This window comes from Rhodnius prolixus, unplaced genomic scaffold, assembly GCF_049639745.1.
Source record: "Rhodnius prolixus isolate KJV_2025 unplaced genomic scaffold, Rpr scaffold_6, whole genome shotgun sequence".
In the NCBI taxonomy this organism is placed as follows: domain Eukaryota; kingdom Metazoa; phylum Arthropoda; class Insecta; order Hemiptera; family Reduviidae; genus Rhodnius; species Rhodnius prolixus.
In genome coordinates, this window is record NW_027411634.1 from 20,333,019 (window position 1) to 20,356,250 (window position 23,232).

General features: G+C 30.2%; 3 protein-coding genes and 1 long non-coding RNA gene across 5 annotated transcripts; 1 reads left to right on the forward strand and 3 right to left on the reverse strand.

Annotated features, from left to right (window-relative positions):
* Window positions 1-499: 499 nt before the first annotated feature.
* LOC141460444 (uncharacterized) lies at window positions 500-9,589 on the reverse strand. Its single transcript, XM_074140440.1, has 6 exons — window positions 9,353-9,589; window positions 9,122-9,274; window positions 5,307-5,569; window positions 4,072-4,202; window positions 3,648-3,989; window positions 500-1,296 (listed from the first exon to the last, which is right to left on the reverse strand). The coding sequence occupies exons 1-6, from the start codon at window positions 9,435-9,437 to the stop codon at window positions 720-722; spliced, it is 1,551 nt and encodes a 516-aa protein (XP_073996541.1). The 5' UTR covers window positions 9,438-9,589; the 3' UTR covers window positions 500-719.
* A 64-nt stretch (window positions 9,590-9,653) lies between these two features.
* Window positions 9,654-10,248, reverse strand: LOC141460447 (uncharacterized). The gene is made up of 3 exons (XR_012462061.1): window positions 10,110-10,248; window positions 9,914-10,032; window positions 9,654-9,839 (listed from the first exon to the last, which is right to left on the reverse strand). It is a non-coding gene; the product is annotated as an uncharacterized lncRNA (long non-coding RNA).
* On the forward strand, window positions 9,861-13,841 carry Mob2 (MOB kinase activator 2). The gene is made up of 5 exons (XM_074140441.1): window positions 9,861-10,002; window positions 10,210-10,373; window positions 10,452-10,548; window positions 10,631-10,755; window positions 13,260-13,841. The coding sequence occupies exons 1-5, from the start codon at window positions 9,998-10,000 to the stop codon at window positions 13,712-13,714; spliced, it is 846 nt and encodes a 281-aa protein (XP_073996542.1). The 5' UTR covers window positions 9,861-9,997; the 3' UTR covers window positions 13,715-13,841.
* A 6,152-nt stretch (window positions 13,842-19,993) lies between these two features.
* On the reverse strand, window positions 19,994-23,201 carry LOC141460446 (uncharacterized). 2 transcript variants are annotated; one of them, XM_074140443.1, is made up of 3 exons: window positions 22,629-23,201; window positions 22,318-22,438; window positions 19,994-20,376 (listed from the first exon to the last, which is right to left on the reverse strand). In XM_074140443.1, exons 1-2 carry the CDS (start codon window positions 22,954-22,956, stop codon window positions 22,350-22,352), a joined length of 417 nt encoding a protein of 138 aa, XP_073996544.1. In that variant the 5' UTR covers window positions 22,957-23,201; the 3' UTR covers window positions 19,994-20,376; window positions 22,318-22,349. The 2 variants fall into 2 exon arrangements, with proteins under 2 accessions (XP_073996544.1, XP_073996543.1); XM_074140442.1 differs by lacking the exon at window positions 22,318-22,438 and having other exon boundaries at window positions 20,125-20,376; window positions 22,629-23,188.
* Between the last annotated feature and the right edge of the window lie 31 nt (window positions 23,202-23,232).

Genomic DNA, 23,232 nt, shown 5'->3' on the forward strand with positions numbered 1-23,232 from the left:
TAATTGTTAAAAAACATAAATAAATAAACAAATACTTCTGCCAACAAAATTAACTTTTTACAGATAACTGAAATCTAACATGCTTATAAAATTAAGCTAACCTTAACCTCTTGCTTATGCCGAGGTTGGGATACTTTCCTATCTTTTTAATAGAAAAATGTGTTATAAGAAAGTAAAACACAAAAACGTAGTCTGCCCGATCTTTTTAAGCAAACTGGAGGATTTTTATGTTAATACAAAATTCTAATAATCAAGAAGTACGGTAACATGACCATTTCTATTATTGCAACCTCCCGCTGAATGCACAGCTCCTGATATCTCTATAGTTCCTGCATCCCCCTCTTAGCCACAGACAGGGACATATCAATTACTCGAAGAGCCCGCCTGAATGCACCTACCTTTAAAACAGATTTGGCAACCCCGTTTCCTTTTAATTAAAAACCTTTATTTTTAACATAAATACAACAAAAATCATTTCATCTCGATTTTAAAAATGTCCTCTGTCTAGATTTCCTAACATATAGAAGAGATTATCGGAAAATTTCGACAACTTAAAAATAAATAAGAACATTCGGTAATCTCAAAAAAGGAACAGTTCTTGTTTATCCCTAATATTTTTTTTTAATAGCATGGCAACCATAAATAAAGCTAATATGTACATATAAATATTTATATATAAATAAAATATAAAATTAAAACTATAAAACTAGCATTAAATCTCACACTCGCTCACTTTCTTCTTTGCAACTACTAGGAAGGGGTATTCTAAACAGCTTGACGTAGCACTTTTTAATGGGCACACCCTCAAATTCAGTAACAGCATTTCCAGGGGATGGCAAAATAGTTTTTGAATTTTTCCGTTTTTTGGTCTTTTTTAAATCTTTTACTCGTTTTTTATTTACAGTATTCCTTGGTAATTTCTGAGTATTTTTATTTATTTTATTTTCTTTTCTCTTTAAGATAGATACATTGAATCTTCTGCAAATTTGATTTTTAATAACGTCTTCACTTTTATCAAAAGCGCTATCACTAATCACGTTTTCATTAACTGTACTAGGAGGCTGAATAGATTTCGGGTTTGGATTTTTAGATCCTTTCGGAAGTAAATCTGACTTCTCCGAAACAGGCGCAACCAGGGCTCGTTCAAGTAATGAATTTTGAATTTGAGTCGGCTGCTGAACTGTTTTACCTTCTTGGTTTAAAGGCTGAAATTCATCAATAAGCGTTCTTGCTTCATCAAGTTTTCTATTAAAATCTGATGTAAGAACATTACAACTTGCTGCTAGTTGTTCTGCCCTGTGGAAAAAAGAAAATATGTGTAGTTGTACACAATTACTCATAAACTTATTTTTGAGGCTCTACAATAATCGAATTCCGAAAAAACCTACGAAAGTAACCTATATGTTATTTTTGATCTTGTTTTCAAATTTTCCACCACCGATGCTCTATCTTTATTTTTGGCGTAGTTTCGGCCAAAAACTCGATTGTAAATGACTGCATCAGCGGAATTCGAACTGGGAATCTCCCATTTACAAAACCACGCTGTTGACCACTAGACCAACACCCATACCTCCCTGGCAAGATATTCTTACCGTAATCACAGGTCAAGAAGTCTTGCTTACGGGGTACATTAAAATTATGTGATGGTTGCTTTTATTTGATGATAAAACAAATTTATCCTGATTCACCCACAACCATTACATGTCACTACATGTTTTAAAATCTTCAATTATTATTATTTTTGTTCTTTGAGTCCAAAATAACATTTTTTTGCAATCAGAGGACCTCCTAAAACGTGTATTTCTGGTGGAAAATTAATACTGAAAACCGTTCACTAATAAATAAAATTGTAACTTTTATCATAAATATCTCGACAAATATTAGAGATAACGAAACGGTGTTAATGGCATTTTTCACAATTTTTTTTATGTAGTTTTCATAATCATTGTCAAAACCAGTGGTCCTTATGAAACCTTAATTAGGTTTTTGCCCGTAACTCCGCCAAAAATGAAGATACGGCATCGAGGGTGGAAAATTTGAAAACTAGACCAAAAAAAAAACATATAGTTTACTTCATACGGTTTTTTCGAAATTCCGCTTTCTTAATAAGTTATTAGCGATTGGTGCGTTTTAAATGGATCACCCTGTATATTTCAAGGCCTAAATATAAAAATTGTAAATGTATATAAATTGTGTAAAATTTTATATATTATTTGAGGACACGCAATAAGTTAAAAAAATATATAAACGATACTTTAAATGAACAAATATACAAGAAATAAAAATTATACGTTTATTTATTTGCACAGAGAAAATGTATTTTTATTACAACAGATGTAATAAATTAGAAAGAGATAGAATAAATGAATTCTCAAAGTTTTAAATTGTCAGAAGTATTACTTCTAATTGGCTACAGGGGTGTTACAGTAATGTAGACTAACTATTGTTATTGGAATAAAATAAATAGGAACTGTTTACCCCATTGCTAGTTGCTTTACTTCAAATTTTTATTAAAGCAAGTTTTAGCTCGAAAACTTTGTTTAATAAGTTGTTATGTAATATTCACTAACTTGAAGTATGGCACCCATTTTGAGCTGGTATGGAACGTTTAATAATCTTTAATGTTGAATACTCTCTGACCCGTGTATTATTATTAGGCCCTCTTTTTTGTCATCACTACCCACAAGCCATCACTTGTGGTTGGTTAGTAGTGATTTTTGAGTCCACAAAGTTGTTTGACTAATAATATTTGAGAATGGATATCTTTCGAAGTTTATTTCACAGTTCATACCAGTATTATTATTTTCTGTGTGGATACAATGGAATTGCTAGATTTCAATCTATTATAGCAGTCATCGACCCACCAACGTTTGGCAACTGTTTAACTTTTATGAAAGTTTATGAAAGTACGCTTTAAGTCTAATGCATTGAAGTTTGTTCTTATAGTTGCCGCAATCAGCCTTAACCGAGATTTTAACATACTGTTATTTAGGTAACAGAAGCCAGTACTAGAGTTTGTCCACTATCTGCTCAATTCCTAAGTGGTTCTGAATTAAAGGCTCTTGCATCATTGATAAAAAATAAAGAAAGCCCTTATCTGCACCGACTCTTTAAGTTCAATTGCAAGTCTTAATAACGTATAATCGAAATTTATATAATATTCCGTGGTGAAGTCACAATTATGTTTATACCAGGTCATTTAGACATTTGCGGTTATGAATTTTTTCGATTCCACGGCAAATTAAAGCGGCTCAAAATGAACCGAATCAAGACTCAGTCAACTTACAGGATAAAAAAAAAAAAATGCACTAAAGACCAAAATAAAATAAAAGATAGGCAAGTGAGTGCAATCACACAAATACACAGCTTAGGTACATAAGACAACATCTAAATTTAATAGATACTGAGACATTCTCTGGATAGGGCATACCAAGATCACCGACTCATAAATGTTACCAGCGAATCGAAAACCAGTTTGTCCAAAATGCAAATTATCTATATTAACAGTCTTTATCATTTCCTCGGAGAATGTAATGCGCTTAATAGAAACGAGAAAAAATTTAATGCCGAAGGCTAAGTTTTCTTTGGCATACCATTTGAAATGACGATTATGTAAATTGAATAGTTACAAAGATATCAACACTTACCTAACAGAAGTAAATGACGCTACAGTTTCAATTTTACTTCTAACAAGATCTGCTCTACCATAACTGCTTAGTTCAGCCGCAGCTGTAGTAACCATATCGTTCATTTTACCCAACAGTGAAGAAATTAAATATAATTTCTGTTTAATCCATGCTGTTTCAATGATCAATTTATCAAGTGGAACTAGAGTTCGCTGCATTGGTTGTGCGATACTTAAACCATTAGTTGGTAAATGATGTACGGGTTGTATAGATTGTTGTATAGGTAGTGTCGCATTAATCTTACGTTTTCTTTTGGACTTACAACATTGTGAAACGTCACCAAAGAATGAAGTACTTTCGCTTCTAAAAAGAAAAATTATTTTTAATATTTTCAATAAAACAATTACAGTTTTTGTTTTTTGTTTTTTTAAATACCACTACAAACCTCAGGATGAAAGTCATAAGAGCCCAAAGTACAGCTCTTGAAGGCCATAGAAGATTTAAATTGCAGACACAACATACCCAATTTTTTGAGCCACCGGTTACTTGAAGAGGTAAATTTCTTCTTATACATTTCTGAAACAATAAATTAATAATTTAGCCCATTCGAATTTATTTATAGTTTAAATTGATAAGACCTTAAATAAAAACAAGTAAGTTTAATTTTGTATAAAGCTTCAAACATTAATCTCTTTGTTAACTACTGACTTTAATAATGTTCATACTTTATTGATTTTAGGACCAAAACTTTTCTTTAGAGGTAATGCCCCAAAGTAGGTTGCTTGTCTAGCCTCACGGCACTCCTCCCCAACCAATATATTTAAAGTACCAGCACTAACTCCATCACTAACACACATCACCACAGAGTAGTGAAAATTTTTGCGAGCTAACAACACCACCTTATCAACCAACTTTCTCTTCGAAATATCCCCTTGACCGTGACGACAGCTTATTCATTTAGGCTGAAAGCTTGGAGAGATACGTCTAGAAAGATTTCTAAAAGAGGGAATACTTTCTCTTATACAGGGTGAACCAGTAAGTATTGTCCATAGGCCTACTGTGTGTAGTACATCTAAAGTGGAGTTCAATGACGTATTGGCCAACTTCATAATTTCCTATGTTCTTAAGTGACGTCACCTAAATTTTTTTTTCCAAAATCATTACTTTTTTTCAATAAAAATGTTATTACTCAGAAAGTTTTAGTCCGAATTCGATTCTGATGACACGGTTAGAAAGACAGATAAATTTTCTAAAAATTGATACCATTTCGAAGCATAAGTTATTCTCCAAACAGCCTCAACCTTCCTCCGGATGCTGGAAAAATAAAAGTAATCGAAATTTTTAAGAAAACTCATTAGGCCCTTATGTGATCATTATCAGACCTAGGAAGATTGAGGCTGTTTGGAGAATAACTTATGCTTCAAAATGGTATCAATTTTTAGAAAATTTATCTGTCTTTCTAACCGTGTCATCAGAATCGAATTCGGACCAAAACTTTCTGAGTAATAACATTTTTATTGGAAAAAAAGTAATGATTTTAGAAAAAAAAATTAAAGTGACGTCACTCAAGAACAGTGGATAATATGAAGTTAGTCATTGAACTCCACTTTAGATGTACTACACACAGTAGGCCTATGGGCAATACTTACTGGTTCACCCTATATATGTGATATTTCTTACCTCACAAAATGCAAAAGGACACTTTGCACAAAATCGTAGTGGCTGTGTATCCGTAGCAGAACCGCCACACCATCGACATCTTACATCATGCCCCTCTGGTGACGCAGGAAAATCAATAAAACGATATTTTAACGTACAACTTGGACATGTCAATACCGCTAATAGTGGATGTGTCACATTTTCCATATTTAAGGCAGAATAGCATCCAATATGAACATCGCAGATGGTACAATGTAAACGTTTTTGTAATATCACATCCAAACCTATTAGACAAACAATTAAATTTACATTAATAACAATTGATTATCTATGTTAATACAACTTTGGCCAAAATTATTATGTACTCTTTTAATAAGAGTGTTTATTATGTTATGTAACAATTGGAATAATGTTTATATTTAATTTTATTTAGAATAATCAAATGATGTTTATAAAACCCTAAGGTATTGACCAAATTCTACAATTGTACAATTTTTATTTGTTATGCAGAAAACATAAAGATGCCGGGCTTGAAACTTGTTTTAAAGTTTTAATTTTGGCATTTAAAATATTATTAAGAAGAGATATGGGTAAGATAAGAGAAATAAGGGAGGTTGGAAGGAATCAAATAATTGCATTATTGTCGGAGGGCCCCTTTTACTGCTTGAAATTTCAAAAAAATTGAAAATATTCCGTTTTACAGTGGCGAATGAGAATAGCAACACCCCCATTGGCTATGTAGTCCGGGTGATCTGCTGTGCAAGTGGTGTAGTTTGTTATACAACAGTAAGAACCAGTAAAGTGGGACTAGTTATCATTGGTGCATCAAATCAGTTGGTATTGTAGGATTATGTCTTGTCCGTCTCTACGGGCATTTAATCTATTGAAGAGGAGGAATGTAATTGATCGAGGAATGTAATTAATGTGGATGGTTATTAGGTATAAGTGTATCCATTTTAAATAATTCGAGACTAGATAAGTGTGGTAAGAAAAAATGAGTGGGTTGATGACAGATAAATTCGGAGATGAAGATTAGTATCATGATACCAATTGCGATTTTATTGGACAGGTTTCTGAATTTGTCTGAAACTGCTGCAATAGTTTTTAATAAATTTCGTGTGTTTACTGTCAGTACAATATACGAGTATAAATATATAATCACTTTTAATTGTGAGATAAATAAATAACTTGAGGCTCTATATATAATTTAACATATATTTTATTTAATTTAAGGCGAGTCAACATCTGACGTAACTGGCACCCGGAACTTTTTTCATTCAGAGCACCTGTTTTTCAAACTTTTCTCTCGTGATCAACGTGAACATACAACACTATTGAAGAGAAAATCTTAAGGACCAACAGATGGATTCAAACTCAGGATCTCTGGAAATCTAATAAGCTAATCCCCTTTTCTTTAAATTTAACTATTTACATTAAAACCATACTTCCAACTTTAATAATAGCACGCACATAAATAGAATATTATACTTTAGAAGAAAATTTGTAACTTAAATTTGCAAAATTATTACAATAAGAGAAAAACAGACGAGCGTTTTCATTTTATTTTATTTTCTTATTCCTCTGCTAGGATAAGTATTGTTAATTGAAACATTAAAAGAAAAAAAAATCAATAAATATACAATTGTATCATGGCTGTTCCCAGAAGAAAATAGTCTTTAAATTAGCGGAACTTCCTATATTGATTTAGGTTTAATTACTAGTCTCAAGTTCTAAAATATAGTATAGATTGTCTTTAACATATAATCTAAACTTCATAATGATAAAGTATTAACATAAATTAAAAGAAAGTAATCCATAAAACTGAGCACAAAAAGTCTACAAATTCCAGATATTTTCAAATGAAGCTTCCAAAAGAATCATTTTTTGAATTAACTGTCCTACTGGACAGTTGTATAAGGGTTGATCGTAAAAAACTGCACGAAAAAGCGTAACGTTTAAAAAACACCCAACTTTCGACATTTTTTTTCTCTTTTACTATAAAAGATCAAATTCCCAAATTTTCTTTATAATGTTGGGCAGATCCTCGTTTATAACTATAATTTTTTGCAACAACCCAAATTAAGTAGATTTTGAGAAAAAAGTTGCCGAAAATGAGCAAAAACGGCATTTTCAAAAAATGTTCTTGTTTATCATATTATTATTATTTTATATATATACAATACATATACAATATTTTATATTATACATATACAATATTATTATTATTTTTTAAGGCGCGTCAACATCTGTGATCATTGGTGTCCGGAGCTTTTTACTCAGCTGGTCTCTAGGCAATGTTCTCTCGTTACACACAATACTGTCCGTCATCAGCTGTGACAGTGAGCTGAAAGAAGATCCTAAGAAGAGAAAATCTAAGGACTAAGCAGCCTGATTCGAACCCGGATCTCCACGTTAGAACCCAGTACGCTGAGTAATCACTGAGTTAATTCTTTCCCAGAGGTCTGTTATTAGACTAAGATATGCCTAGAGCCGCAATAAAGCGAGAAATCTGAGCCTTTAAAGGCTTTTATCCCAATTCCCTTTCTTCAAGAAAAGCCAAACGAATTTTTTTTTTTTCCGGTCTCAATGATTGCCTCTAACCTGGGATTCTCCCTTAATATCCAACCAATATCAAGCATCACACACCTAGCCTTTATTAAGGGCAAGGTACTAAATAATGATAAAACATCTTTGCCTCTCGTACCACTTACAGGGTATTGATTTACCTTCCAATGGTAGATGCCTAGCCACAGAGCGTGCCCAGTCATCCCCGCCAACAGTACTCTTAAATATTTCTTTCCCAGATTCAACAAGAAACTTGTAGTGTCTCGATGAATTTCTATAATATGTTGGCCAGTCAACAGCTTCTTACCTCCGTCCTGAGTTTTTCCTATTCCCTAAGCTTCCTGACAATCAAAAAATCGTTTCATTTCGGGATAGCCAAGGTAGGTTCAAGTCCACTGTAAGACGTGCTAGACCTCTTTCAAATAAAAAAAATATATATATTTTCATTAGCGCACCAGGTATTTCCTCTGAAGACCATTTCAGGTTGACCAGAAAATAATATTAATGAAATATATTTTGTAAATAGCCAGTTTGAACAAAACTACAAAAATCGGAATGTCATACACATGAATATATGGCATACCTGTTCGCCATACCTGTTTCAAGATTCACATTACAACGCAATCGTAAAAAAAAACAAAAAAAAACCACAAATTTTAATGTGGTTGATTATTCAAAAATGGATAGTCTCACATCGTTTATATTAGATATTTCTATTCTAACCTTTTTCTATAAAAAGTAACACTATACCGAATCAATTTTTTTTGTTATACACTGTTTTCTCGGAAATAGCTCAAATGATTTTCTTTAACTTCGTAAACTGATTGCGTTCATTTAAATAAACAACCCTACAACAGATTATTACTTTTATTTAACACGTTTTCCCAGAAGAATTCATTTTTGAAAATTTCAGAGTATGTCAAAGCATGTAAACTACCCATTTCTATAATGTCTTTTATTAAAGTGTCAATGAATTATTGTGTGATTTATTAAAAACTGTCCGGTAGATATTAAATTTATTGAGAAAAATGAGCTGCAGAAAGTACAAAGTTTGAAGAAAGTAGCTTTAACGGAAGTACAATATAAATTTTCTTTCGGGTTTTCCAGTTCTCAATAATTAGTAAAAAATCACTGCAGCTGATTACTTAACATTTAGTACCATATTCATGTGTAGCAAATAAAGTGGGCTCCCCTATTTTTTTACATTCGCTTTGCATCACACTGTTTATATATTATTCTATGTTAATAAAATTTGTTGAACAAATACTTACTTCTATATATATGACATCTGTAAGATCCTTCTTCCACTGAAAGTGTTGCCAGCTTTTGTGAGTTCACAATCACTTGATTAAGAAGAGAAGATCTGTTTATAGCGTCCGCCTCATAACGGTCAACAACGGCATCAGTTCTAAGGGGATCTTCATCTGCATCACATAAAATATTATTATCTTCAAACGTTATATACTTATTTAACTTATATGCGTTATATACTTGGTACTTACTTGGTATAATTTCTTGAGAGCTCTCTGTCAATGTAACTTCTAGCATTGAATAAGGATTTACTTCCATCGTAAGACACTTCTTCATTTGGTGTAAGTACTATGATAAAGTAAATAAAATACTTGTACCCAGAATGAGTTTAGATGTAAATTGAAATTTCATAGATCAAAATTTAAAGATCAGTTGCTACCGTAAACAATCACCTACCGAGACGAGACTAGACTGACCCTTTATCTGTCACTAACTACTAACCTAAAGCCTCTGTTTCTTTAAATATTAATACTACTCAATTATTTGTTATTATTTTTTTCATTTTAAAACTAAAATTTAATTTCTTATTGAATTAATTTTTTTTAATTTATTGTAAAAATATTTTAAATGAATTTTTATTGTTCTAGTGCTGTATTTGAACCAATTATATTGCTTCGTTGGGCCATTGGGGGCTGTGGCCAGTACAATATGTTCTGGTGGAGGCCATGGATTGTGATTCTGTAGAAAAGAAATTCGCCATGTTAATTTTCAGATGTTTTTTTGTGATATGGTGAAATATTAAATGTATTAACTTATTGTTAGTGCAGAGGGGGTATCCAACATCTTTCAAGCTGGATAGATTACCAGAGTATCTCCGCGATACCGTGGACTGGTTTATGGGGTAAGTAACTTTTTTGTTGAAATTGATTTTCTGCGGAATTAAGAACAAGTTAAATTAGTTAAATTTTCTTACAAGTTATTAATATGAATCTAAATTCATTGACTTACTGCTATATTGTGACGTTAAAGTCGAATGGTTAAATTGTTCTAGTAATATCCATTGCTGACATTCCATTTTTAACACATTTTCATTTCGCACAAATTTTAGAAAAGCTCGTCGTAAGGACAGAGAATCATCATCAGTTTGTTCAGACGAACCTAAACTTTATTTGGAAGAAGCGTTCTTAGAAAGAAAGTTAGCTGATATAGATTTAAGAGTTCTGGTTGATTTACCAGCGGGACTAGATTATAATGAATGGCTTGCTTCTCATAGTAAGTTTTTAAACACATATTCAGTTGTCTAAAGTTGGTAATTTTATAACAATTCATTGACTTTTTTCTAACTTTCAGCTATTGCGTTTTTTGATCATATAAACTTAGTTTATGGAACAATATCAGAATTTTGTACCATGTCTGGATGCCCTGATATGACTGGTCCGCAGCTTAGGTAATGAGTTTTTAAATAAGAAAAAAGTAGTTAATTTTATTTTATGGGTCATGGTTTTAATTTGACTTTTTAATTTTTTCAGAACTTACCTTTGGTTTGATGAGAAGGGAAAGAAAACTAGAGTAGCTGCACCACAATATATTGACTATGTTATGACATTTACGCAAAAAACTATAACAGATGAAACCGTATTTCCTACAAAATATGGTAAATAACTTCTAATCTTTATAGTTTTGATTGTCTTTTTAACACATTTTTTTTCCTGAGCTTTAATGTAAATTCTGTGCTTCATTAGGTATTTATTTCATTAAAATTTCATGCTTGAATTATTTATTTTTAAATTATTTATTATTTCATATTATTTATATCATTTCATAATTTTCTACTCCAAGAGTTACTTCCAGTTCTTTTTTAACATTAAGAATGGGAATAGGATAACCCTAACAAATATTTCTCATTTATTTTGTAAGTATTCCTGTAAAAATCAATTTACCTTGAACGTCATGTGATGTTCACATGATTTGCACATCAGCTGTTTGATCAGATTGATTTCCCACAACAGTAACTTATTTTTCTTAGCCTATCGTAAAATAAAATGGAATATCAATCTATAATATTCATTATTCTTCTTTCAAGGTAGTAATATAATGAATTATTTGATCGTTAAAAAATAATATGGAAATGTTTATCGTCAAAATAATTCTAAAAATAGATCCTCTCAAGTATGAATAATCATTTCGTAGACCCAAACAAAGTTGTAAATTGTCTAAAAAAAAGTACATACTGAACTTTACTAAATTACTGTACATACTAAATTCAAAAATAGAGATAAAGATAATCAATTATAAAAGGATCAGGATTATTTTCAACACTGCCTGCAATTATTCCCATCATTAATCGATTACAATTTAGCAGCCTCAAACACTAAAAATAATAATTTTAGGATTGATATTTTTTCTCTATTTTATTGTTTCATGGGATCCTACAATAGTAAAGATGATGTAAATATTTACGGGATTTTACGAAACAAATTTTATAATATTTATAATGGTTTCATGAAACTAATAACTTGCATAAAAAAATTTAGACTACAATAATATATATGGATGTCCTCTAAGATAGAATGATATTATTAAGGTATTTCTCAGACATTTTCTTCTTAGAAATTAGAACCTACTTTGTATTGAAAGCGCGCTTAAGAGGAGAGCTTCATCCGTTACTAAGAACCCCATATTAACATATTTTTCTGAAAATGAAAGTGATATCATTTATACAGGGTGATTATATACGAATGTTTCAAAGTTTGGAAACGTCTTAGGGAAGGCATTTGAGTAAAAACTGTTGCATTAACGTAGGCCTTATTTCTATTAATTTCCTACGAAAGATAAATTTATAATCTATTTTAAAATTAAAAACAAAACAAAATCTTCAATTCTTGTTATTTAAAAATAAAACAGTTCATCAGTAAATACAAATTTAGTATTACCGGAGATTTCAGAAAAATGGAATGCTACAGTGTAGCTGAACCTGTAGATTTTTGTTTTTTTTTTTTACTTGCTCGATGGTAAAGCTCTTTACATATCAAAAGAATACTAACGGAGATTTCCGAATTTACGGTCACTTTCCATAGGATATTCGATCGTACATTTCAGAGGCTTCAAGAGGCAGGAACAACTGCTGTATGAAATAATGATGGCTATCGGAGAGATAATGTTTGCAATATCCCATTAATGGGGCAGTAATGGCTCATGAATGTTTGATTGGATATCCAACAGGATGGTTGACATCTATTCGAAAATCTCCGTTCGTATTCTCTTCTAGAGACAGGAGAAACATTGCAAAAATTACGGTGATTGCCATCCTTAGTTCTTACAGCGGTTTTTTTGTTTTCTGTCCCCTAAAGCCTCCGATGTGTATGATCGAATTCCTAATGGAGTACATTCTATACATGTATAGAATTTTTGAACAATAGGTTTGTAATATTGACTGATGATATCAGCAGCTGAGTTTAAAATTGGGTCAACCCTACTATGTGCCGTGTTTTAGTATTTTCAGAAGTTTGGCCATGTGACTAATAATGAAATTTCAGGAAATTGATTGAGAGGTTGGAGTTAACGCATGTACCACTTTCTTTAAGTGAGGAAAAGTCCAAAAATAACAAAAAAGATTAGGCTTATAGTCAGACACTTGAAAACAATGTGCTTATTTTAACGTTTTCACATTAATTCTGGTTTTGAGATGTTAACAGAACTAAGAGATAATGCCAATTCCTCATTTAACTTGACCGATTAATTTGTAGTTTTTATATCCCTTGTGTGAGGAAGACTTCATGACCTCTACATTGCGAGGATGAGGCAAGGGCGAGTTAAACTGATTTTTGTAGTGCCCAAGGTGTTGATCTGGAGGCGCTTCTTGGTCCTATTTGCTTGCGCCCTCATCCCCTTACTTATATTCTATTCTATCTGTTCTTCTGTGTTATTTTTGTTTATAATTAATTTTTATATTATATAAATTATTAATTATAATAATTAAGCCTGAATGTGGCGATTGAAGAATGCGATGATGTTAAAAGTTTGCTTTATCGAAACTTCTATTCGAAAGTTAGGGCCACAAGTGTAGACAAATCATTTTTATGTTACTTCATAAAATATTATGGTTTTTTTAAAATTTCATTTGAAAATGATTTTTTTTTCTGTTTGTTTCTATTACAGCTAATGAGTTTCCCAGTTCATTCGAGTCAATAGTACGTAAAATATTACGACTATTATTTCATGTATTGGCACACGTCTATCATTGTCACTTCAGAGAAGTTGTGTTGCTGAATTTACATGCTCATCTGAACTGTTTATTTGCCCATTTGACCCTGTTCGATGCTAGATTTCATTTAATCGATTCACACGAAACAGAAATCTTGCATGATCTAGTGGTCGCATTGAAATTATTGGATGGAGCTGGTGGTACAACTGGAGCCATTATAACATCAGCATCTTCCATTACTAGTGGTGGTGGAGATGATTGCTGTGCAGGAGTACAATCATCTGGTGGAAGTATAAATGAACCTACTACGCATACTTCATCTATAGCAACATCATTAACTGGTATAACTACGGAACATAATCATGAAACTCCGCCACAACCATCGCCACAAATTGCCTCCGCTCAATAGGCTGTGACTCACAGATTACCTATTTATAAATATATACATATTATATAAATATATATATATATAATAATGAAAAATCCTTCGCCCCCAGACCTCATCTGTGAGGCTTTTGATCTCTCATTTCTCTAAGCCCTCTAAATTTTTCTTCTCATCACCACGCAAAAAACACCTTTCAATAATTGTACAATTTAGTCTACTGCTTTAACTTTTTTTTTTTTAAATTAATTTTTTCTTTTTAGAGCTTCGATTTATTGTTAAAAAAATAAATAAATAAGAAAAGAATTCAACTTTTACCTGAACTAGAGTAGAAAGTAAATTTTTGTAGAAACATCCCTCGGTTTCTAGCAAGTTACGCCTAGCCTAGGGTGACTGCCTACTACGATTATAATTATTTTAATAGTTCCCAATGCCGTTTGGAATGAATTGGCTTTTTATTTGAAATTTTATTTTTAATAAAATAAAAAAAATCATTTGCCAAAATTGATGTTGGCTTTCGCTGCTTACTTCTACCTAGTCAATTTATAACTTTTTTTTTTTTTAATTCTTCGTTAGGAGTAACAAATAATATCTTAAGTGATATTTTTTGGTAAGGCATTTTAGTTTTCCCTTTTTAATTGCTATTACTGTAACTTTATTAAGGTTGTAACTTATTTATTTATTTATTAGTGTTCAGAAAGAGACTGTTTCTTAGGCTCTTTTTAAACAAATAAATTAACTTATCTATTATCGATAAAATATAACAATAACAAAACGTTTGCTGAAAAGAAACGTCTTTTTATTTCCTAGTATTATTTAATTTAAAACTATACGTTTTTCTTTGTTCCATCGATTTAAATAGACAAATAATGATTATATTATTATTTAGATAGTTTTTAATGATCTTTAATTTTAAAAGTGGTCACCCTCCTAGGCTTTTGTTCCTTACGTTTTGTGTGTTTGTTTACTTGCAAATGATGGGTCCAAATTTGCGTCATCCCTTTGAAAATATTTGTTTTAAAAAAAATTATAGAATTTTTTTATAGTATTTATTTTATGTGTTTTTCAAAATTTTAGATATTTTGATTATAATTTCGACTTTCTCTTTGACTGAGCCAAATTTTCTGATGCTCTAGATGATTGCTTTTTATGAATTACATATTTTATCTTTAAGTTTAATGTATCCTATAAAATGGATTTGGCAATTAAAGGTGCTGTATTTTCGAAACAAGCACTTGAAATATTGATACTAGAAGATGGAAAAATAATCTATAAGTTCCTTATCCTATGAACATTGAACACTGTTTCAACGTCCTGTAAGTTATGAATATACCAATGTTGGAAATGTTCTCCCATACATTCTAACCAGATCTTTGCATTAAACATTTTGTAATTCCATTAGTCCAGATTATTGCTTTTTGTTGAGAAAGGTTAATTCCCCTCGCCTTTTTCATCATTTCTAGTTGTTTAGAAATTGAAATATTAAATGTTAGAAGCACCGCCGGGATTTCGTTATCACCACCACATTTACTAAGTCTTTTTAATCTGTTCTTCTAATGATTCATTCTAGTTCTTATATTTTGAGTTTATGATTGAAGAAACTATTCTCAGCCTAAAAAGTGCGGATAAATGACCTTTTTGTCCCGGTTTAATATATTATAGTTTACAGAAACGCCTAAAAGTGATTGTAGCATTCTGTTGAATCTTTTTTAATCTATTTTGAGGAAGTATTGTTTGCATTGCTTGCACTTGTCGTTATTTTATTATACGGTGTTGTACTGAGAACAATTAAAAATATTTTTTTGACTCTGTGGATTGGAAACAGGTTGTCTTAAAAGTTGATTTAGTGGTTAAGGAGTGTGAATTTTTAAGTGGGAGATTCCCAGTTCGAATCCCTCTTATTTGTTAGAAAAAATGTTAGTAAAGTTTGTGTTCCATCTACCATCCACGACAACTAATTTGTAATTTTTTGAACGTTAAGCCCCACTTGGAAAAATAAGTAATTGGTTACTTTACTACTTTATTAAGTAGAATATTCCAGTCAATCTCGGATGTGTATGAAAATAAAGACTTGATTCTTTTGTTCTTAAAAACTTTCTATTTTATTTTGGAAATACACACCAAAAGTTACCAAGTAACTTTTTATTTATTTATTAATTTTTTTAAATGTCGGAAATTATCAAATCCTTATACCCTATTGATTTTATATACTTATCGATTTTCCCAATCAAACCTTTTGAAGTTGCATTTATTTTTGAAAGAAATGTGCGATAAATTTATAATCATTTCATTCTTTAACAAAAAATCTATTGAATCATTTATGCGAGCTTATCATGTGATATATGCTATCTACTAGGAAAAGTTTTACTTCGTCCTTTAAAGAGCAGTTTATTGCATTCTTCTAGATCAGTAACCATCTTGTTTCTGCCTATAATGAAATTTTGCTTACTTTATTTCTCCAGAGTTCGTTAAATGAACCTTAAATTCCGTTTGCCACAAATACAACTTTGTTTTCTAAAATGTAAAGGAAGAAAGGATAATGCCAATTTCAACTATTTTTTTATATATATTTATTTTGCCGAGCTTTCGTTCTAGAAACTGGGTCATATTCTAATGAATCATTCACAAAAAAAGAATGAATAATACTAGATTATGAAATTTACTGCATAGCACGTTTTTCATTTGTATTTGAAGCTAAAATTTCACTAGTTCGTTGTTTCTATTAAATATTGTTGTTTATACTTGTAAAAGTGATTAAATAAAAATACGTTTTAATTTACAATAAATTTTTTACCGATTCTTCACAATGCGGGCCAAGTTGTTAAGCATTCGACTGGTGTGCATATTCTTTTGTAAAAAAAAAAAAAATTAGAACAAAATATGGCCGGCATTAATTTCTTCCTTTTCAATAATTTTTTTTATTTTCATTTTGAAAATAGTAAGTTTTTCTTCATGAATGAAGAAAAGATACAAGCTTCGATTTCAGTTAGTTGAAATTTGTATGCAGACCATTTCGGATCGATTAAATTTAGGTTTTAAGGAAGCGAACTCATTTTAACAGTATCTAGTTGGAGGTACCGTTCTATGGATGGTTAACTTCTTCGACAGTCCCAACCTTACATTGTATGCAGTAGAGATTCCTCATACTACTACTACTATTGTACTACCTATCATTCCTCTTATTCATTGTTAGTTCTATTGTAAATGCGACAATTCACACTCAGTGATGTAAAAACGAGTGACATCTATTACTTAGATTATGCCTCTAAGATAATGTTACCATTTAATAAATTAAAAAAAAGGGATAACGCGAATTTATAACCTTCTTTGGATGTAAACACATTACGCAAAAAAGTTAGTGCTAAAAAAATGTAGCACATTTAGAAATTTATGAATATCAAGCCCAACCCCTCCTGATGTACTTAAAAAAAAAAAAAAAAAAAAAAAAAAAAAAATGGGCTTCATGTCGAGCTGTTGTTATATTTGTTAGTTATGTATACATACTGTACATAGTGTATAGAAACTGAATGCTTATAAAATTAAAGAAATAACAAGAAAAAATAAAATAAAGAGTGAGATAATTTATGATAGTTAAAAAAGAACAAAAAAAATAATAGATTTGAGAGTGGTAATTAGTAAAATCAAGGTAAATTCATGTTATATTTTGTGAGAATTTTACAAATTTTATTTTTCTCTTTCCTTTATTATTGATTAATAAGGGCGAATAGTAATATGCCACGTTGTACTAATGGCAAAAAGGTTTGAATGATATTTCAGTTCATTTGTAGCAATGTAAGCCACAACTAAAATTGCTTAAATTTCGGTCAGGTTGTAACATACGTATTTTAATATGTGTTTGTGTTTTTACCCTGGTTTTTCTGCTAAAACTAACATTATTTTATATTGTCACACATTGGGTAATTTTTTTTCCCCATTTTAAAAGAAAAATAACTGGCATTTTCTGTATCAAAAATACACTTCCTTCGAGTAAGTAGGAAATAATTTTTAGACATATTTTAGATCTCTTAATTGTTAGTCACAATCTCCTAATAATGTTCAACTCGGTCTCATAAATGTTCTAATTTATAATTTAACCTTACTGGATGACAGAAAAAAATTAGTGGTTTTTTTAGAATAGTTCTAAAAATCTTTTCTTTTTTTTTTTAGTTTTAAGGCGTGTCGACGTCCGAGGTCAAGTCTTCTTGGACATACTTGTATAGCCGCCTCCGAACGGTCCTCTAGTTTCAGACAACTCTGCCCATTGCAGGTCATTAAGTTGTAAGAGAACTCAAGCTTGGGACCTCCGCGTTCTAAATCCATAGCTCTACTTCTGGGCTAATCCACTACCATTTCTTCCCTTTTGAAACAATCCAGTATGATCCAGTAATATTTATAATAGCATATACATTAATGAACTCAATAAGATTGTTTACAATCAGCTAAGTAAAATACAGTGTAAATAACTTTCTTGGAACATTTAAATTTGAAAATAAATGGGAAGTTTCTGTTTCAATACGTCACATCGAGTAATTTTACGTTGTAAAATATGTCAAATGTTTTTCATGTATGAACGAGTCCCAGAAAAAATCAAAATATAAATCATTTAACAAAAAAATTAAATGCTCATATCTGTATTTGAACTAATCAATAAAGAAGATGGAATAAGAAGTTTATTTAATCACCAGTATACAGATGGTTGACGAAATCATTAACCTCCTGGCTGTATTGAGGAACTAATGATAAAAAGTAATGTTCTAAATGCAGAGATTTCTCTTTGATAAACACTCATTCATCTAAGTAGTAAATACCCCAATTTCCAACCCAAGACCGTTTGGCCCTTGCAGTTTTTAAGGACTTAACAGAGGTTTGGTTGATTCTTAAGTTGGAAAGGAGTACAGAAATATCAATTTTCTGTGGAGAAAAAGTTAAAAAAAAAGTAAAATAAATTATAATAAAAACTCTTTAATGTTGAAATGATAGAAAATTAGATAGGGTTTTGTGTAGCTTAGTTTATTGCTTGCGTAAGACTTGGAAAATCACCCACAACTTTTTGTCAAATTACCACCAAATATCTTGTACATCTGAAAGGGTAAAAAAATAGTTTTATTTTTAAGTATTCAAATCCACACAGCACTCACAGATCAGTGCACTTGTGATTAAAAATTGTGATTTTGTTATTATTTCTCTTTTTGCGACCTTTTATTTTCTGTTTATTTTATTCTTCGCTTTATTTTTCAAGGAATAAATTATTGAAAATAGCATAAAATGAGAAAGCTGCGGTGAAACTAAAATTATATCTCTGGCGAATCTTTGTATTGATTTTAAATAACTTTTATTTTTGCGTGCTTAGCAAGTAAAAAAGAGAGTAGAAGTTTAATGAAAAGTATATGTAATTAAATATCTTTTTCCTCTTTCCAAAAAAAGAAAAATATTAGTTTAGCCATGCCATACAAACACCTCTTTCCTTTTTCTATTAAAAACAATGAATGTTTCTTTCAGTGTTATATTTTCTAATTTATAAGTGTAAAATAAAAAATAATATGTTTAAACAAGATTCGCAAACTACCATGTTACTCTTGTTTTAAGGAAAAAAAAACGAATTAAAAAGGAATAAATTAATATAAATATACATAAATAGAATTTGCCTGCGTAATATATGTATTAAAGGAGATTCTTTAATTTCTTCTGTAAAACTAAATGATAAAAAGCACGCAAGAGCATATTTTACTGTTTGTTTTCAACGCCTAGGCTAGTGATTTTATTTAAATATAAAAGTATATATATTTTGTTTTTTGTTCATAAGTTTGACAATATACTGCCTGTGTAGCAATTGTATATATTATACATGTTAGTTGATGCTAGTTTTCAAAAAAAATCACAAAATAAAATTGTTCATTTAGGCAACAAAAAATAAAAGAAAAAAATAGACTGCAATAAAAAGCTATATCCCTAATTTTATGTATAGAGATTATTAAAGAATATATTAAATGAGTTGTTTAGTATATCTATTATTTTTCATTCTTATGGCCTCTTTTGCAGGTGTTTATCCAAGTAGGTGACGAACTAGTGGATGAGTATCAAAAGTTTTTCATAGTTTAAATGATGTGTCCTATCTCACTCAAAAATTGGGTGATCTAAACTGGTAAAATAAATACTTCAGATATGACAAAACTAGTTTGATAATTAGAGAAAGTCTAAGCCACAAAAAAAAAAAAAAATCAACACGACAACCATCGGGTTACCTCTCGATTGATGTCTTAAATAAGCATTTCGCTAGGGATTAGCTATGTGGTTAATGTATTATGATTTTCACTTTGAATCATTTTATTTATTCGATTACATTAAAAATTTGCAAACAAAAAGGTTTTAGGCTGAACATTAATAAAAAAATGTACACTCATATTTTGCAATTTACAAAAACATTCAAGAGGCACAAATGACAAAAAATTCACTCTTCATTGTTTTTACTAATTTTACTTAATTATTTGTACTACAATCAGGAAAAAAAAAAAAATACAATTTTAAAAGAACCTAATGTAAAATACTTATTCAAATAAGGTTTGAATCTAAATTAAAACCATTTTAAAGGTAACAACTTTTAAAATTATAATAATCACAGCCATGTGTTTGTTTTAAGAAGTTTTCCAAAAATAGAATTTCATCTTCCTTCTTCTGAACACTCTTTTCTCCTAAACATAACAATCTTTGTTAGTACTTTTCTTTTTTAGTAGCTATACATGTACTTATGTATATAAACATCACGTCAAGTTTCAATATATTTAAATTGAAATTAATATTGTAGCAAGAGAAGAAAATTTGTTTTACTTTAATTACTTACATATAATAATTATTTTTCTGAAAACAGAAAAATAGTTTCTATTTTTTGAGGAAATTTTTTTATACCTTCAATTCAGCTTGTCTTTACAATGTAAGGAAAAAAAAAGAGTTGGAACGTAACCTCCGTATTTGAAAATCTTTACGAAACCACCATTTATCGTAATCAATCTTTTTTTCTTTTTTTTTCCTTACACTCATTAAAAAAGTAATAAAAAAAATCTACTGAAGTGGCCTTTATTATAAAAGTGAATACATATTTCAGACTGAAATAGCGAGGATTCGGTCAAAATAAAACAACTTATGTAATTCTCAGATCATATTTTTTTATTTCGACCGAATTCCTGCGATTTAAATCCTAAATATTAATAGTTTACAGTCACTAAAAGCTGACACAAATTCATATAAAAATAAATAAATAAATTGACACTAATAAAATAGAGTAAAAAAAGTAGCAATTTTTAACCAAAAAGGCCGTTATTTTATAAGCAATTCATGTGGAGAAGAAATACTTTAATAGAAATTAAAAATATTTCTTACAGTTTTTCCCTTTCTCTCACTACTAACAAAAAAGTAAAGGTCAGAATTAAAAAAAAAAAATTATTTAACGTAATATTGTTTCAATAATATAATTGTTTTCATAAAAAATAATGAATTACTTTTATTTCTGCAAATCTGTACAGTATCAAAACTAAGTAAAAACTCAACTCTCTGTTGAGCTTAATGAAGAGGAAAGTGAAGCGAAGAAATTTTTTACATCCACCTTTGCGGAGTTAGAAGACACAAGAAATGTAACAACTGAAGGAAAATCCTTGATGAAAAACGTTTTCATAGCAGGAAAAATAAAAACAAAAGAAAATAAGATCAGCGAGAGAAGAAAAAGAATTATAAGTTAGAACACATTCTTTAAGCTCTTTAAAAAGAAGAAATTAGTTAATTGATTGATGTTACTTGATACATTTCAAAAATAAAGCACAAGGAATGTGCATTAAATATAATTACTATTTAGTATTCAAAATACTCAAAGGAAGCTAGTATTAATACATTTTCATTTATTGTAAAAAAAGTCGTAAGTGTAAAAGTGCTTAATTAAAATTGCTAAATTGAAGATTTTCTATCTAGTTATTAAAGAAAATATATTGATTCATAAATTTATTGCTTATTACAGATTTACTTATTTTTTAACACAAAAATTTAAATCTTGAAAATGTTTTTTTTTGAAGCCCATTATGTTAATCTGTGTTTTTGGACATCAGTACGGAACGAAGAAAATAGAAACCTTAGAAAGTAACTTCTCTACATGCTATTTTTTCAAAAATATTTTTGTTAGCTTTTCTCAAAATAAACAAGTCTGGCAATTAATTAATTATATTATTGTCAAAAATTCTCATTCCAGACATTTCTGTAATACTGAGGTTTCCATAATTAATATGAAGGGGGAAAAAATTCAACTGAAAGAAGAGAAATCTGGAGTAAGAAAAATACTTGACAGCTACTTTCATTTCTTATAAATAAATAATCACAGAAAATGAGGGCAAACAGAAATTACTTTATTTCCTATTTCATTAAATCTGATAAAATTGAGTAATCTATTGCATGTGGGGCAATGCTAATTTGCTGAAAGTTCGAACGGTTAAATATATTTGGGTCAGTATCAAACTTCATCTTCCCTTTCTTTAATTTTGACCATTGGCCTCATTGACCTCACTACACAAATTTGCCGATTAAATTTTAAAATACTGTATGTTTACTGCTTACAAACTTTACGCCTAACTATAAATAGATTAGTGAAGTACCTATAGAGGATGTTAAAGTTGTGCAAATACAGTTAAAGCATATAAATTCCTAGATTATAGGTATGCATGTGACGAGTTTGCCCATCTCTGAGCTGCAACGTTTCAGAAGGTTCTGATGCTTCTGTAATAAATTAAAAATAATATTTAAGCTAAACTGTGAGTCAAAAATGTAGGCCATTACTTTTTATTACCCTTTTCCTTTATTTTTGAAATTAAACACAAACTGGGATGCTTTATATAATTTGTGTACAAATATACAGTTTTTAGTAGGAAATAAAATTTATGAAGTTATTGAATAAAATAAAACTCACCTTGGAAGCGCACTCTTTTAACATTATCTAAAGTTTGTTCATTACTATGTCGTTTTCTGCAAACAATGCTATTTGGAAATTGAACTCTACCATCACATTCAGGATTATTATTTTCCTCAGTATCCATTGATTCGTCGCTAATCTCTGAGGAAGGTTTTTTATGGTAACCATAATAACTATTGGATGATATGTAAACAATATTTTGTTGAGCAACAGCTTCATACCGTTTAAAATCCATGGCAGGTTGTGCTTCTAAAGGATATTCACCGTTTATGTAAAATGACTTACGATTTCCCCAACACAGATTACCATCGTGCAAACCAGGCATGCTATTGGATAATCTTAGCTAGTTAGTTAGTAAGTAAGAAGAACGCACTGACACTACATTCAACGTAACAAACGAACACAACACTAAGGGTGCCTAAGGTTATTTCACTTTTACTGGTTATTTCACTTTTACTGCATAACACGACTGTCGATTCTGTTTTCTGTTTAACTGTCCTCTCAATTCAATTTCATTGGCACTTTGCCTAGTCCACAAGAAAAAATAGGGGATTGCCCTCTCTTAGCCTCTAAAATTCAGGTCACTTGTTAGGTAATATTA